This window comes from Pocillopora damicornis, chromosome 2 (genome assembly GCF_964200805.1).
Source record: "Pocillopora damicornis chromosome 2, jaPocDami1.2, whole genome shotgun sequence".
NCBI lineage: Eukaryota > Metazoa > Cnidaria > Anthozoa > Scleractinia > Pocilloporidae > Pocillopora > Pocillopora damicornis.
Window position 1 is genome coordinate 21,092,502 of NC_142671.1, and position 17,669 is coordinate 21,110,170.

Consider the following 17,669-nt stretch of genomic DNA (forward strand, 5'->3'; position numbering starts at 1 on the left):
CTTACACCCTAATATCATCATGCATTTTCTCCTCACTGTTCTATGCATTTCCTATGAAAGTGACTGAGAGAATTTGTTTAACAGTCAAGAGCTTCCTTAGATGGCGATCTTTCTCTCTGTTCTCACGACCTGGGATACTGTAAGGTGAAATTTAGATGCGAGTCACTCTAAGGGATTGAAGGATTAAACAAGAAAAGAAGCGGCTTTTTATTAAGCCTTGTTTTATAAGTGCTTCAGTACCCTGCTCTAATCTCTGTAATCTTGGCTTGCTTTGCGTAGAAAGGACTGCATTGACTCTAATGACCCGTTTGATGGATAAGGTAGATACATCAAAATAAGTAAGTGTGTCCTGAAGTTACCTCAATTGAAGAGGTCCAATCTCTTAGCCGTCCATATAATTCCCAAGCTCTAAATAGCAATTCTCACTTGGATCTATTTTGTATTTCCTTTTGAATTGGTCAAGAGAATGTGGCGTTATATCAATGTTGCACTCCTATGCTGATATATTTGTCTAATTTCGTCGCCTTTCCCCCGTATATTTAATGAAACTGGACGGAGAAATCAATTACACAACTTACTGTAGGTAAAGTTTTGACGACGATTGACGGTATTGACTTCGGCGGTTAAAAATATCTTTAAATGTTTTCTATTGACATACATGGGGCGCGAATTTATCAATAAGTGCTTTCTGCTAAATTAACTTAAGCTCATCAACGCTTGCGGCCTCGACAAAAAGCCAACCAACAATATGTTATTGTAGAAAGGAGAAAGAAAAATAAAAATCACAATGAGGCCCACGCATCCACAGACAAAAACATTGAAAGTGTTTATGCGTTTCTAAGAGGGTTGTTTTTCTTCCATTGAAGCCGAACTGAATAAAGAAGTCAATGGGCTGACGTCAGTTATTTACAAGATCCTCTAGTGTTTCAAAAGAATTCCGGATAAACGTGGATTCCTTTACAACTTAATTATAAGTGAAAGGACAGAAAAACGTATTTGTGAGGTCACGTTTTAGTTTCCGTTCAAACTCTTTGTATTAAATTTTTCATTCGTTGAGTTCTAAAACTAATACGAAGTTACTTGACGGTAATTAACCCTAGCCTGATGCTAATATATTTAACCTTGAATGCGGAAAACAAACAGAACAGCTCGCCCAGGCAACTCAGTAATTCGCAAACTACTTTGCGTGACTTTAAAACTTATTAAGACACAAGAAACATCGACACAGCTGTGTCACATCTCCTTTGAAAAAAATCTCTATTAGCGCAGCTCGTTCTCGCTGTAAGTCTATTATCACGCATTTATACTTTTCGCTTGAGCAGTCTTGGTACGTGATTGGCACTTTGTTATGTATTGTTGATTTGCATTCACGTTAGGTAAATGGAATGACGAGGCTAGAGGCGAGCACTTAACAGCGCGCCATTTCATTCCATTGTTACTTAGAAGGTCGCACTAATAGGGCTCAGTTTGACAGAAAGAAGCGATAGAAAGTTTGGAAACCAAACGGACAATAGCCAAAGAAAAGGTAAAGAACTAAAATATAAGCATTTGACCAATATTAGTTAAATGAAGGCTCATTAATAGATTTTGATGTGAAAACAAAGACGTTAAAACTTTTTCTTCTTCAGTAAATTTAATTTGAGATATTAAAAAACCTGAAAGTTTCATATGTGCAGGACGCGTTATCAGACGCTCTATACAAAATGCATTTTATGTTTACTTAGTATTGGGCGTCTAAGACATATTACAAGCTTTTCCAAATCTGACATTGCGGAAATCACGTTGGTAAGATAAGCTCACTTGAAAAAATTCACCTCATCACAAGGGTATGAACAAGACAGCGAAACGTGATAACAACGCTGACTCGTTATGCAGGAAGGAAATCTTTAGTATTCTCGAATGATGTAAATATACTAATATACGACACCCGATTTTTCTGCGTAATTACTGATAAGGATTAACAAAAGAGGAGATTAAATGTTTCGTTTCGACCCGCTCCATCCTTATTACGTCTCGTGACATTTACATGATACAAAGAAACATAATTTACGCTGATCACGACCGAAGCTGTGAGACACATCTTGAATTGAGAGTGGTATTCATTAGTTTTGAAGAATCAGTAATTAGCTCGAATGAAGTTGACCAATTGATTTTTCAATTAATAGACCATTTTCCCTACTGAGAGTGGACGCCGTCAGAGGCCATCAAGTAAGTAAATAAGTAGTTTGGTTTACCTTAATTGTGGTTAGAGGTATTGTTTTTAAAATACCTTTCAACAAGAACTGCACTGAGAAGATCAAAAGATAGTGAAAATCATGCGGACCAATATAAGTTTTAAGTAGTTATGTTTTAATCGAGAAGTCGAATACTTGAAAAGCACAAAGCTAATTGATTCAGGAACCAATAGAAAAAAGATTATTGAAGCACAAAACTCCCGATGCTTCAAAGCAAGAGTCGTCCTTCTTGCAACCATTTTGGTTGAACATCAAAATCTTCACGATATTTTTACTATACTTTGAAGCCCTCGTGCTTTTAGCATTAGACTGGAATTTTTCTTTGAGCGACACTATGAGGATAAAACTTATTCACACTACTATTTTGATAAGAAAAGCCATACTCTTGCTTCAAATTGAAAAAAAGATCACCACACGTTGCTCGCTTTAACCTGTCAGGCCGTAACCTCGGTACTCAAACAAAAAGATCACCACACGTTGCTCACTTTAACCTGTCACGCCGTAACCTCGGTACTCAAACTCTCCATATCGTCCTCCGTACAATTCTTTTCAAGAGGAGAATTTGTTAAACAATAAAAGCTTCTAAGGTTGGCGATCGTGTCCCTTATTCTCATAATCGTAACGAATTATTCAGCAGTATTACTGTGAGGAGAAGTTAAATGCTGGTCACTACATGATGATACCTAAAAAAAATGACTAATTGCTCCCAAGTTATTGTCATAGCTTGCAGCAATCTGACGACTCAACTCACAAACTGTTAACTAAGTGCTATTTTAAATAAATTCATCAACTTCACCAAAAATATTATCATTCTTGAATTACCTTATCTTAAGAATAAGCACGTTTAAAGAAACCAAAACTTTGACAAAAGAACCCCTCACTCTCCCTTCCATGGCCAATCTCTCTAAGAGCCCCCCGTAAACGTGGAAGTAATTACTATCCATGCATGCAAAACAAAAATTGAATACTTACAAAATTCTGCTGCTACGCTGGGCAATGAAAATTTTAAATTCTTCCAAAGTAAATCAAAGTGCGGTGATCCAGCGACAGGTGACCCAGCTTGATGCTATCGCGATATCCTAGTAAATATTCCTCAGCAGAGACCTGCCCAACGGGGGGTAGGGTGTTTACATTTCAATATTATTTATATGTCTTATATTTCATAACTATTGCCTAAGCTAGAATGTTTACATCCTGACGGTACAGGGTAAAAGATGCCTGACAAATTTGGTAAAGAAGCGCTTGAAGCTCACAACAGATACCGGTCTCTCCATCAGGCTCCTCCGCTGAAGTGGTCAAGATCTCTAGAAAAGGACGCGGAAAAGTGGGCTAAAGAGTTGGCTAAAGACGGGAGGCTAAGACACGAAGATACTGATGATGGAGAGAACTTGTATTCCGTATCCGGCAAGAGTGATGTCACCGGAGGAGAAATCGTGGATCGGTGGTACGCAGAAGTCGACAAGTAAGGACATATTAATTAATATTTCCGTTCGACATTAATTCAAGTTGTTCTTAAATGCGATTAACATAATGCGATTAGAATATTAGTAATTAAGACCTCACAAGGATCATGGGAAAGGAGGGGGGCTAAGCTCGTTGACTGTTACGTGTATGATGATCGTTTCGGGGACAATGACACACTAAAAACGTATAATGATATTATAATCTAACTGAGGTCGTGACTCGCCGAAATCTTTCGTGTTGGAATCCTAACCGCTATCTAAGATACGGCTTTGTATTAATTAAATTGAACTTGGCTACTTTTGATCACAAGTCACTGCAATCAATTTATTTCTAAGCCATGAATATCTCGTCTTTCTTTAACAGCTATGATTTTAGAAGCCCAGGATTCAAAAGTGGCACGGGCCACTTCACACAGATTGTGTGGCAGGAGTCAACAGAACTGGGAGTAGGCAAGGCCAAGGGTAGCAACGGGAAAATTATTGTCGTGGCTCGATATCGACCACCAGGAAATGTCATTAATCACTTTCAAAACAATGTTAAGCCAAAGGTAATGTCACTTAAATGTAAAAATATTTTTCGTTCTTCCTTTGAGTCAAGAGCATTAGCGTTATTTTTTTATAAACGCATAAATGTCTCAAGCAATGCAGCATAAATAATATTGAGTTAATTTAGTTATCTTTGTTCTATGCAGCTGGGCAGCGTAGTCAATAGCAGTTCTAGGGAGAGGGATTCGAGAGATTATTCTACACGGCTGGAACCAAGACGAGATTTTGATGACTCGAGAAGATCTCCCTCTCGGCAAGAAAAAACTGAAACAGTAAGGGATAAGGGGATGAATTAGGGATAAATAACGAAGTTAAAAATGGTTGAGGGAGTACTGGAAAGAATATTGGATTTAAGGGGTGAAATTTAAAGTAGGATGTAAGTTATGTGAAAATGATAAGGGAGTAAGAGACTTGACCTCCCTGGTTAATAAGTTGTTAAAGTATGCAAACAAAAGCATCGATAACTTCAACAAGAGGAAAGAAAACAGAATAAGGCTCACTACAATACACAAAGAAGCAAGAGGAGGATAGAGTTAAAGATTTAACTCGCTCAGCGTCTGTCTGCGTAACAAATGAGAGTGTAAAAAACCTGATGACGATGATATCAAGAAAGTTAGCAAGAGGGAGGAAGGGCAATTAAGTTTTCACCACATTTGCTCGATGAACGATTTCCAATTGAGTACGAAATTCAATTAGGCATCGTCTTGCTTAAGGTCAAGTGACCAAGGTGCATTTAAAACAAAAACAAAAACAAAACAAAGACAGGGGTGGGAAAGGGAGTAGGCTTTAGTGGGAATTTCAAACCATGGCTTTTTCACCCAGCAATTTCAATGTTCTTTGAACTAAAGAAAAAAAGGTTGAGGTGGAGGGGGGGGGGGGGTTTCTGTGAATTCCAAGCCTTAAATATTTCAGTGCTCTTTGAATATAGCAGTCTGGCCTTTTATTTTCAGGTTACTTATGATCGAGACGGGGTCAAAACCACAGTAACAAAGACAATCATAACAGATGGAGGAAGGGGAGGTCAGTTGATCACTAAAAAAAGTGAAAAAATATGCACAAGTTTCTGCCCATTTAGATAAAAAAAAGTTGATCCACGGCGCCATGTGTTTGAATTGAGGACAGGAAATTTAGTAATATAGCAGGGAGACAACCAGTGGCAGATCTAGGGGAGGGGCCTGGGGCGGCGCCCGCCATTTAGCTCAAGGTCTGGATCCGCCACTGATAACTATGAAACAAAATTTCTGCATGTGATCGAGCATCTGCGCTGACATTTAATTATTTTAAATCAAGTGCTTATCTATTATTTAGTTATCTAAATTGTTTATGTTCTGTTCTCAAGTTCCCTCCCCCCCCCCAAAAAAAAAAATCACGTCCTTACGACTATTTCTTTACAGACCCATTTGATAGATTTCCAAGAGATATGAGAAGAGCATTTGACGACGGTAAGATTCTTTGAGTCTTTTTTTTATCTTAATCCCTTTTTATTATATCGTTAGTATATCATTTCACCCAAGTCAACTATCCTGGGGCACAAATTGCGTGCGATTTTCGAATGCCTATAGCTAGTATTTTTTGTGCCCTCTTGTTTTTTGTTACCTATGTCATCAGATTGCCCTCTTTCTCATTTCTACTATGATCAACTCAGACTTATTTTTCTCTACAGATCCTTTCAAATATAGAAAGGAGAGATGGGAGCGAAACGGTAATTTCATAGATGTCTCATTAGAAGTTTTCAAAGAAGATTAAGAGAAGAAATTACTGAGGAAACAGATCTACTAGTTTGCAGCCTACAAACTTGTAGATCTGAGAGGCCCCGCATAGTTAAATCTATGAAAGAGCTAGGGGCCTCGCTCCAAATTCATATAGACCAATTCCAAACCGAGTGCGTAAGGGAAAAATTCCTCGTGCAGAGGTAAACAAATATGCTCCTATTTTAAGGCCTCGTTAAAATCAAACAGGGTTATCTCGAATCTACACTGAGTAACAAGGCTAGGTTTTAAGAACGTAAAAAAAAGGACTATGCAGAGTTTAAACGGATAACCTGTGACCCTTTTTGCCTGTATCGAGAGCCTGAAAATTATATCATTATATCAAAGTACCATCGATTGAAATGATACCGACTCCTTAAAAAAACATGTGTTAGGCTTAGTGACTGCTTCTTGACCAAATGGTGAATATTTTCGTTTAACTAATGTCGCACTTGTTTACGTTTTAATTCACACATCTCAAATGGTTGTACTCTTCACAAAAACAGACCCTTTCAAGGATAGGAAGGACACGCGGGAGAGAAAATAAACATTTTTGCATGACTGAAGGGTATAATGTCTTGAAAAAAGAAGAAGAAAAAAAAATTTCTACAAGTCAATCTATGAGGAAGGAATAGCAGTTACTGGAAAGGATGAGTGGAGAAATAGCTTTGACAGAAATACGTTTTTGCAATTATTGATTACTTTGAGTGACAAGAAGAAGTCCCAAAGCACCTTTTGATAAAGTAGTCGGATAACATCTGCCATACACACAGTCAGGTTGATAATTCTGTACCATGTACCCCTGGTTTCACAATTTTCGTTTATCAGTTCAAGTTACGGAAATTATTAATTGTTAAATTGTTCAATTGTTCATTTAGCTCAGCCAACGTCTTATTCACCTTCATGGAGCAGTCAAAAACCGAAGGAAACAAAACCAGGTAATTCCTTAATCTATTTTTTTAACCGTTATTTCAGGTTGAAATTTGCAATGTCCAATTTTTTTAAAGCTTGCTAACCATCAGCAGGGACCTCGTAGAACTCACCAACTTGAGTACGTTTTCTAGTATAAATCTTTTTTTTCGCGGAACAAGTTCAAAATCGACGAAAAATATTGATTAAAATTGTGTCATCCTTTTTGTTTTGCGACACCCCGTATGTGCATAAGACAGGGAAAGAATTCTGTGCTAACAAGTACGTTTGTAGGCGATCTTGTAATTCGTTGTTCCAAATAGTAAATGGAACATTAGACCCTATGGCGTAATAATTGAGTTCATGCACCTGACAAAAATAGCTATCATGCTTGCTCAACTAAGGGTTGGAATTTATTTTGACGCCCTCCTGAAACGCGAAGAACGCACTATCATGCGCGATTCCAAAATTGATCTGGAAGTATCAATCGAGCAACAAGTTGGTGCAACATGTACTTGTTCAATACATTGGCTAACCAATACATATCGCATAGTAAATTCAGCTAGCTTTATTTCTTTTAGCCGAGAGACCTACTCCTTCCGCTTCAGCTACATCATCTCCTTCAGGATCCTTTGCAAAACAGTCCATAGACAGTCATAACAAATACCGAGCTATGCATGGTGTGCCGGGCATGAAGTGGGCGGATGACCTCGCTAGGGAAGCACAGGCTTGGGCCGAGAAGTTGGCACGTGCACGTACATTGCAGCATTCGAGTAAGAGCGAGAGAAAGAATGCTGGAGAGAACCTAGCAATGTTTACGGGAAAGTTTGATTCTGCAGGAGAAGAAGCTACCACTATGTGGTGAGTAAAAACTTTGGAAAAGAGCAAATATCATTTCAAACTAGCGACGGCAAACAAAGAAGAAGGGAAATTAAATACAAGCTTTATGGGAAAGGACGAATTTTGCTCAACTGACAAAAATTGCAATGACTTTTAACTGAGGATATTGGCTTTGATATTAATAACAATTATTCCAGAAGGGCCATTGAGGGTGTTGAAAATAAAAATAAAAAGATCATTCATCAACGAATTTTATTTTACAAGAAACACATTTCCTGGCTTATCAATTGATTGCCTCGACAATTAAACTGTATCATTTAAAAAAAAAAAATGACAAACCTCACATCTGTAAAACGTTTCGACTAAGTGTCGAAAGTAATTAAAGATTGCATAATTTCGCTTGGCTTTGCTTTGTGAAAGCTCGCAAGCGTTTTACGACATCCAGACTTTTTTGCACGAATCTGCTTTATCGTCAAAAAAATTACATTATATATTCCTTTTTCTGATATATTATATTACTGTTTTCAAGACGGTTTGACTTCACAAAACTTTATCGAAAGGACCAATGGAAATGACGTCAGATAGTAAATTCAATTAACTCCTCTAATAGGTACGACGAGTACAAGGATTATGATTTCCGCCGTGGTGGATGGCAGGGAGGAACTGGACACTTTACTCAAGTAGTGTGGAAAGACAGTAAAGAGTTAGGAATGGGTCGAGCGAAAACAGGTGATGGTAGACTTACATTTGTGGTGGGTCGATATCGTCCTGCAGGTAACGTCATCAACTTCATGCAAGACAACGTGTTTCCAAGGCGAGGGCGCTAAGTAATAATGACTGAGCGTGACAAAATCACGCTAAAATTTAATTTTAAAATATGCATTCGCGTTGACTTTTTACAGTATGTAAATCTCAATGTTCATGACGACAATAATGTCTTCTCGATGGATTAAATCTACCGAACTCAGTTTCACAGTAAAACTAAGCCCCTCATAATATATTTTTGCGATTATTTCATTGATAACATTACTTGGCTAGACAGGCGATCAAACTCAGAGCACATAAATTCTACTAATTTCATTCGGAAAGTTGCATCTTCTTGCTTTTACGATTCGAACGGGTTAGCGTGATAAAGCAACAGAATATAGTCTTCAGATAACTAACGTAAGCTTACCTATTAAAACGGAGAACAACTTACCAATAGTTATGCCGGTTTCAGCATTGAGAAGGCCAGATAGAAATGTAAACCAGCTTCAAGCTTTCGCATTTTGTTTTGGTCCCAGACGCGCATGTACCTCGAGCAAGTAACTTTTATTATTATTCAATTATGCAGGCGGAAGTAAGAATCAACAACAAGGAGGAATAGAGTATGTTTGTTGCACGATATATATAAACAAAAAATACGCGGTTATTGCCAGTCCAGCAACATTTCATATCATGTAACCGGAGATATACAGAGGTATTTGATATAGTTCAGTTTTTGAGCTCTTGTGGTGTATAATGCAAGTACAAACCGTAATTAAAAATAAAAATATTTCAATAAATTCTCCTTGTCATATTGAAAGGAATGTAAATAGAGCAGTGTGGAGAACATGGATACTTATGCTAGCGTGTAAGGGGTTAAGAGATACTCTCCCTCACCACCCATCATCATGGACTAATGATAGGATTTGCCGTCGTTCTGAAACAACTGTGCCAAATTGCATTTACAATTAATCGGCGGATTCTCCAAGAATGGCACGAAATTGTTCTTTCTAACGACAGTACTCCATTTAAAGATTGTAACACGTTCGTTTCTTACGTTGCAACGATCAGTTTGAAGGTATCCCTCTGGGACTTGCGACAAAAAGCCCTCGCACAGTGGATTTAGAATTGTCAACTTAAAGAATTGCACCGATGGCGACATCAGAACAAATATAAAATCAGCAACTTTTTACACCGTTCCGCACAGTTTAAGTAGGTTATGTGAAATTGCTTCCGATTTCCCTTAGGAACGAAACATTATTAATGACGTGATCATTATGAAAGAAAAAAGGTTACAAATGAAAAAAAAGGAAAGAAGAAGAAACTGCTCGAAATGAAAAAAAAAGGAAAAAAATTTGAAAGAGTATAAAAAATTATAATCTTATTCTGAAAAGCTATTAACATGATCAAGCTGGAGAGGCGATTCGAGGGTATTTTTCTCGCGGAGTTTTTGTTGCTTTTAGTGGGAGTTTGTTAATTGATGCCGGAAAGGCAAATTCAGTATCAACCTGTGTTCATTTCTTCGACCTCACAAGATAACTTTTTCACTGCATTTGGTTGCACTGCACATGTTACTGCAGTCTGGGACATTTCTAGGCTAACTGATCTTTCAAGTCTATTACGAGGAGATCTGAAGCAACACTTCTGTCGCAAAGTTGCTTTGAGATTTCCACCATAAATACCATACATTATGGGATCCAACACAGCGTTGAGACAGATGAGCAGTTGGGACATCCTCCATAATGCACCTGGCTCGGCGATGTGAAAATACATCAAAGTTCGGGTGATCATAAATGGAGACCAACAAATCGCAAAGGCAACCGTAAGAGCAAAAAGTATCTTGGCAATTTTCTGGTGTCGTCTGTTAGATCTCTCCGCATCTCGTTGTGAAGGGACTGTTCTTCTTGAGCGAAGCGCAAGAAATATTTTACTTTGCGAAAATATCATATAGGACAGTGGGAAGATAAAGAAAAAGAAAGCATGCAGGCTGTAGAAAATCTGTCGACCTACGTCTCCCCACGTCGTATTATTGCAAACGAGTTCTCCGTTTTCTTCGCGAACCATCTGATAAAGGATTGCTAAGGGAACACATCCAATCAGGCAAACCCCCCAAATTATCAAAAGCCTGCGATAGCCTCTGTTCGTGAAATTTCTTGCTCTTGCATTTAAGGGGTCAGTAATGGCTGTCAGTCTCTCGTAACTGATCACCACAAGAGTGCTAATGGAAACACTGTAGCATGTCTCGACCAGAAACCCGTGAAACTTGCAAACAATTTCCCCTCCGACCCAACGATACAAAAATCCAATGCCGTTGAAGATTGTAAGGAACGTGAAAATGAGATCTGCTGTTGCTAAGTTGAGGACGAACCACATCAAAGAAGACCCTTTTCTCTTGAGGGTTTTGTAGCAGGTCACCATAACCCAACAGTTACCAACCACTGACAAAACATACACAACGAAGTAAAAGATGACAAATGCTATCACTAAACCTACGGGGAATTTGTCAATGTCAGACATGATGTTCTCTGAAGGAGTTTCGAGACTGAGAAGCCGCACTGTAAACCGTAGATGGACACAAACTCTGAATGAGCTGAATTTGGGTTATAAATTTGTTTACAAATGGCGAACGACTTAGCACTCATTATGGCACTTTCAACTAGTCATTGATAATTACGGGCTGACTCTATGGGTGTCCCTTGTTTCAAATAGATTAATTTTCATGTACAAAAATATTGGATAATTGTCGCATATATTTTGCGAAAATGAATTATTACTTGAGTGATAGATGGTACTGTCGAATTTAAATGAATTTCGGGAATTCTAAAAAGTTCCTTCCGAGATTTTAAGTTCTGGATTGACATTCACATATCTCTGTACACAATGTTATGTTAAAATTTTTTAATCTTTGTTTGTATGTAGGCGTGTTATTATCGTTAAGTATGAGAAATGAATGACTTCTTTTTCATCATTCTCATTCAAATCGACAAGGAATTGTACTCGTACCGTCACCAATTAACATTTTAACGATAGAAACTTCAATAGGATATAGAATTTGCATCCTTACGACGTCAAGTGTAAAGTTAGAGTATTTTTTTTTTGGTTTTCGCACCAGAAATCCTCATATTTTCATCTTCAGGTGTGCGGAAAATAACGCGCATTAATTATGAAACTGAAACGAACGAGAGATTAGATGCCACCTGCCAGCAGAGAGAAAAAACTTTCTTGGTGAAATGATTAGTTTTAGAGCAAAGGTTGGGCCTGTTGTCAATTCTAGAGGCACCACAGATATTATGATCTAGCGTCAAGGAAGCCGTATGACAATACTGATCGACGAAACACAGTACGAAATTCTCTTTGAATCATTCTATAGTCTGTTTTTATTCGCCTTAACGATTAAATAGCAGCTTAGATACATCATGAGTAATTTACTCATTGAGGAAAAGACTCCTGATTCCTAAAGGAAAACCGACGTGTGATCGAGGAGTTCATTATCTGTTAATTTTTTGACGTTCTCCTGGTTCGACCGGTCTTTAATGTCATAGACTGAATTTGTTTTGTTATAGCTTTAACAACAAAAAAAAACCCTAGTTGAACTATTTTAAAGAACCAAATAATTTTTTTAACCATACTTTATATAAATTACAAAGGAGCGTCTCCTAACTAACCACACCATTTACAATATATTTAACCTGGCCCATGCCCTCCTGAACATCTCGATATCTTTGAACGTCATCGAAACTCTATATTGTGGGAAAGCTTTTACAATAAACCATAAAAGCGCTATAAAGCCTTTTTAAACAGTCGGTTTGCCGGCCAGAACTACTAAAATTACTGAGTCACCAACTGCTTATGTTAGTATATAAAGCACTCTAGAAGGTTCCAGAAGCTTAAAAATAAACACTTTTTGTAACATTAAATCATTCTTGCATCAATTACTAGAATGTTCTAGAAAGTTCCAGAGTATTATATCAGAATATCTAAGCTCTCTAGAAAATTTCCAGAAGCTCCTTATTTACATAGCAAATTATAAATTGAATTTTATGTAGTTTTATAGTTCGATTATTGGACTGCAAAATTGAGCTGGAACTTGTCGCTGTCATTGTATGTTTCTCTGGAATCGACAAAAGCTAGAGCCATTAAATTAGGAAAGTGCGCGAAAGTCTTCCTTGATTTGTTTATCTCAACATAACTTGCTACCATGATTCCTAATTTCTTTCTTTTAAGCATTTTTCTTTGTTCTTCCATTTTTTTGGGGGGGCTAGAAATATAGTCTCTTAACGACGTTTCGGTCACTTTTGCTGGTCTCCTTCAGGTTGAATGTAAGATTCGCATTTCCACTTCTGAATGACACATTTTGAGTTAAATCATCTTATCTTTATTTGTTATGGTGATGGGACTGAATGGAGTCCAATTCATTTATGTTTAGAGAAATCCTGTATTTATGTAAAGATAGTAGTCACTAATTCTAGAATGTCCCATTTACTAACTGCTCTCTCCGTGGTCGTTGGGTGTACATAGAACTGAAAGAGTACGTCAACTAGATTGTGACGTTTTAAGTTCGCGCTTCCTTTTGAGACGTTCTTTGTCGAAGCAAAGTATGTTTTTTCCGTGTTTTCATAGCCTAATGTAATGACTCGAGAGGTTGGGACAATCATCGAAAATTATCGACCTCTCAAGTGATAGGACACCTGTCCAGTCTTGTTTATAACTGGTGAATAGTACCAGTTTCAAGCGGTAAACTTCCTCACTGTTCACAAGTTGAACCGGATCTATTTACGCTGGAAGCCCAGCTTGACACAAAATGTCAAGTAAAGCAAATTCGTGGCGTCTCAATAGCAATTTTCAACTTCTTACTGCTGATAAATTAGATTATGGATCATGGGAGGTTCTTATGTGTTACCCTAAACCCTAGGATTGTACCCTCTTAGGTTGGCCTTAAGATAGAGCAAATCAAAGGAAGTATTTCCACCATGGGAAACGATTAAAAGTCAGGCGCCTGTCTAATTTGCATTGGAGATAGACATTGTAATGGACCAAATTAAAAAATGTTTTCATTGGCTCACAATGAAATGCTGTCAAGAAATGTCCCTTAAATAAACGTTCGTAAATCAAAAGTAAATAAAAAGAGGGAAACAATTAAAGAAACTGAATGACATTGTCATGGACCGAATTCAAAAATGTTTTCAGTTAACTTGACTCACAATGAAATGCTGCCAAGAAATGTCCCTTAAAATAAATGTTCGTAAACTAGAAGTAAATAAAGAGACGGAAACAATTAAAGAAACTGCATTTCGAAATGACGAATCCCTCCGGCTAGAGATTTTTCCTGGATAAAGCTAAATTATAAAGAAAAATTTGAGAACCAAGGATCATGTTTTCACCCCGAAGCCAAAGGTAAGTTCTCCTATTACCAAAATTCAGCTTCCCTCATCCTGAGTCATTGTTAAATAAGCGCGTGTGCATGCGACTCGTTTCATTGAACAGTGTTAATGAGTCATGGCAGCGAGAGCAAAAACATTAAGGACGATTGTGATTGCAAACTGGAAGAGGTTTCACATTATCAAATTTCTTTCCATGATTCCATGCATATGAAGTTTGCGTATGCGACAGAAGACAGAAGAAGGCACTATTCATTTTGTAAGCAATAAGGCTCAATGTTTGTATATCTAGAACAACAAAATTTACAAATCGCGTAAAGAAAGGATCCAGACAGATAAACTGCGACTTTCAGCAATCGCAGAAAAGAAAAAAATCAGGCTTCGAAAGGGGCCTAAGCTGCTTCAGGTTTCCTTTCTGCAGTTGTTAAAAATGGATTACACCTCCGGAGGATCATTTCTTTGCTTGAATTGTAGATTTTGTTGTACTTGATCAATTATTCAAATTTATTTCATTACAAGTTGTTATCAAAATCTACAAATTCAGAAATTGCTTTTTGTTCCTCCCTTCTTCTTCCCTAAAAAGGTTAAGGGGGTCTTTCCTATGGGAGATTAAAGGGGTTTTTACTTTTTATATTTTAAGAATAATGATATTAATCACAACAAAAAGGTGCCTGCTGCGTCAGAATTTATATGTCAATTATGGCACTTTAAAAAAATGATGTCTTGGAAAGAATCTGCTTTAATCATCGTCGTTTCATTGCCAGGTTCACCTCGAAGTATGATTGAGAAGAATGGAACATTGGGTATATGCATTTAAATAGTCAAGCGATAAGAGCTGACAAAGCGAGTCAACAGTGGTTGGTTGAAGCGTACGCTATTGTGAGCACGACACGAATTAACACGAATAATGACAAGTGGAGAGTTACATGCAATACTTGTTCCATTCGGTGTAACCTTTTACTCTATAGTTTTCTTGCTGTCAGTTTTGGGAAATTTTATTGTCCTCTCAGTTTGTTACCGATCAATAAAAAGAAAGGTGGGTTCATTAAAATGGTTTATCGCTAATTTAGCTGTTGCTGACCTGACGTTTGTGTTCCTGTCTATACTGGACCTCGTTAGTTATTTATCACGCACATGGGTTGGAGGTCAGATCTCTTGCAAACTGCAAAGTTTTTTCATCGAGGCTTGCTACACAGTATCCATAACAACTCTGTCTACTATAAGCTTTGAACGACTCAAGGCAGTGGTCGAGCCACTTCATACAATAACGATTACTCCAGCGCGTATTTATGGAAAGCTTATCGCCACCTGGAGCATGAGTGTGGTTATAGCCTCGCCATTACTTTATGCCTACCAAACCCAAACCGATGCCAACGGGAAGGTTTCCTGCACCAACAACAAATTAGGAGATTTGGGAAGACAAGTCTATTATGGCATTCATACGATTTTCTTTTTCTTCGTCCCTCTAGTCTACATGATTTATGTCCAAAGAAAAATCTTCATATCTTTACGCTCGAGCACCAAGGTGTTCTCAAAGCAAAACAGTTTTACAACAGTGCGCTCTAAACGGCATCTCAAGGCGGCGAAGCCACTACTTGTTCTAACAATGGCATTTGCTGCCTGCTGGTCGCCCTTCATCTGTGTTCGAGGGCTCATTTACATTCATCTCGCAGATGAAGGTTATATCTGGAGAGCATCCCAGCTTTTAATTTTCTTGAACACGATGTTAGATCCAATTCTTTACGGTATCTATGGGGAACGTGAGAACTTCAAAGCAATTTTAAAACGTTTTATTCCATGTGCCAAATGTCAAACCCGTGCTCTGGAAGAACTCAGTCGGTCCACTCAAAGCCAAATGGCAACTAACAATGAGAAAAACTGTTACCCACGGCCAGGTCTGGTAATAGAATTATATGAATAGAAGTCAGTCCTACGCCGAATTAAACCAAGCAGTGGCACATGAGCCGCAGGCGTGTGCATCATCTGTGTTCTTTCCAAGTTTTGGCGTTTTCTACGATTTGTTACTACATAAATCTATGGAAACAGGAATCACGGAAACTATTTAAAAGACATGTTTTTTAGCTAATTTTGTAGAGAGGTTATTTGCGGGCCTCCAAAATATTTCAGGAGTAACCTTAGGAAACGAGCATTTTAGACATTGATCACAAAGTTACAATGAAAGTTACCAAAAGTATTTAAACTTCTTCAGATACATTGTTTAAGTTCTGGCCTTATAACCGCCTTTTTTTAGCTCAAAAATGGCTGCAGGCTTACCTACATTATCGGCACCTTTACATGGGCGATCCTGAATAATATCACGACCATTTTTGAAATTGTACAGCATTTTGAACCAAAGAGAGATAACCATTTTTAGATGACGTAAGTATTAGGCTTGTTCTTTAATAAATTTTGGGAAGGAGCAATCACAGACCGCGTAGTATCTAAATCAAGTCTTAGTATGAACAATCAATTTTGATTTTACACGAGGTTGAAGTTTTTAGAATGTAAAACCGCCATCTTGATCTTGTCTTCACTGTTTCCTGGATTTTTGGGCTAATAAGTATCAGTAAACCTCGAGAAAACACCACAGTCTCTATGACTCTTCAATCATTTGCCAAGCCCTTTTCACAACTGATATACAATTTTGAACTATAAATGAAAATTCTCGCCTTCTTTTTTTGAAGGGTGACTCTTACAGTAACTTTACAGCACCATTCTTAAACTGCGATCGATAGAATTGAAGTCATCGTCACAAAATAACGATTAGCATTATTTCCACTGCAGAATCAGCTGATTAAACAAATTAATAGAACCTAAATAATAAGTCTCCTTTGATGCGTGTGTTTCATCACCGCAATGTGCATGTTTCAACTTAGATGCGAAGCCAGCATAACTGATGCGAGTATGTGAATGATTCTTTTTCAGCTGGCACAGTATTGAACTAACCGGTCAGTTTCCTTGTTGTCTAGTTTTTTCCTTTTCAAATAAGCGCACTCAGCTGGAGACAGGTTTGGGTGGTTTTAGAACTGGTACGTCGCGATATTCTGAACATATTTTAGCGTCGACGTCATGGAGAATAACTTTAAGTGGAATAAAACTAGGAAAGGTGGAAAAAATGTTTACGAGGCAAACCAACCAGAAAAAAAAAAAAAAACTAAAAAGAGAGAGAGAGACAGACATTCACATGAATTGAATCCTCTGTCTGCCGGGATATTTCATTAAGTCTTTCACAGTCTAAAATAGAAGATGACATGGGCAGCTTGTCTGCCCTCTCACGAGGTGAAAAATTTCATCAAAAAAAAAAAAAATAATAAAATACAGATATAAATATGTATTTATAATAAAAGATATTCCAGCACGGTCGGTGGCAGTCGCTATTTCACGATTATCTGATCACTTCAGACAGAAAATTTAACGTCTACATGCTAAAGTCTCTTCAAAGCACAAAAAACCATCTAGTTAATGCACTACATAAAAAGGGGCCAAATGAAGTGACACTCAGTGGAAACGCCATTCAATGAAAGGATTTGTATAGCATATGTCAGCCATACAGATCAGTTGGGTATAGTATAATCAAAATGTTTATTCCGAAAAAAACCCCTGATCAGTTAAACTGTACAACAGCAATTGAGTCGAATGGAAATTTTACTAAGGTAATTGGTCAGGATAATAAGGAGAGTCTTTTTGCCCGGCCGCAATTTTCTTTTCGATACGATAACATCGACATATACATAACTTTGACACCTGCCAAACGGAATTGAAAGTAATAACATCAAACTGGCTAATTTAAGCGATGGAAAACGTGTT

The 17,669-nt window shown here is 37.7% G+C and overlaps 3 protein-coding genes across 4 annotated transcripts; 2 read left to right on the top strand and 1 right to left on the bottom strand.

The window, feature by feature from the left end:
- Nucleotides 1-1,033: 1,033 nt before the first annotated feature.
- Nucleotides 1,034-9,284, top strand: LOC113683957 (uncharacterized). 2 transcript variants are annotated; one of them, XM_089196907.1, is made up of 12 exons: nucleotides 1,034-1,281; nucleotides 1,377-1,525; nucleotides 2,166-2,208; nucleotides 3,441-3,696; nucleotides 4,062-4,245; nucleotides 4,390-4,515; nucleotides 5,194-5,263; nucleotides 5,638-5,685; nucleotides 5,907-5,945; nucleotides 6,870-6,929; nucleotides 7,482-7,761; nucleotides 8,351-9,284. In XM_089196907.1, exons 4-12 carry the CDS (start codon nucleotides 3,449-3,451, stop codon nucleotides 8,565-8,567), a joined length of 1,272 nt encoding a protein of 423 aa, XP_089053033.1. In that variant the 5' UTR covers nucleotides 1,034-1,281; nucleotides 1,377-1,525; nucleotides 2,166-2,208; nucleotides 3,441-3,448; the 3' UTR covers nucleotides 8,568-9,284. The 2 variants fall into 2 exon arrangements, with proteins under 2 accessions (XP_089053033.1, XP_089053034.1); XM_089196908.1 differs by lacking the exon at nucleotides 4,390-4,515 and having other exon boundaries at nucleotides 1,189-1,525.
- A 638-nt stretch (nucleotides 9,285-9,922) lies between these two features.
- On the bottom strand, nucleotides 9,923-11,007 carry LOC113683962 (neuropeptide Y receptor type 1). The gene has a single exon (XM_027201249.2). The coding sequence runs from the start codon at nucleotides 10,999-11,001 to the stop codon at nucleotides 9,988-9,990; it is 1,014 nt and encodes a 337-aa protein (XP_027057050.2). The 5' UTR covers nucleotides 11,002-11,007; the 3' UTR covers nucleotides 9,923-9,987.
- A 3,625-nt stretch (nucleotides 11,008-14,632) lies between these two features.
- Nucleotides 14,633-15,921, top strand: LOC113684001 (galanin receptor type 1). The gene has a single exon (XM_089196915.1). It carries the CDS (start codon nucleotides 14,770-14,772, stop codon nucleotides 15,781-15,783), a length of 1,014 nt encoding a protein of 337 aa, XP_089053041.1. The 5' UTR covers nucleotides 14,633-14,769; the 3' UTR covers nucleotides 15,784-15,921.
- Nucleotides 15,922-17,669: the final 1,748 nt, after the last annotated feature.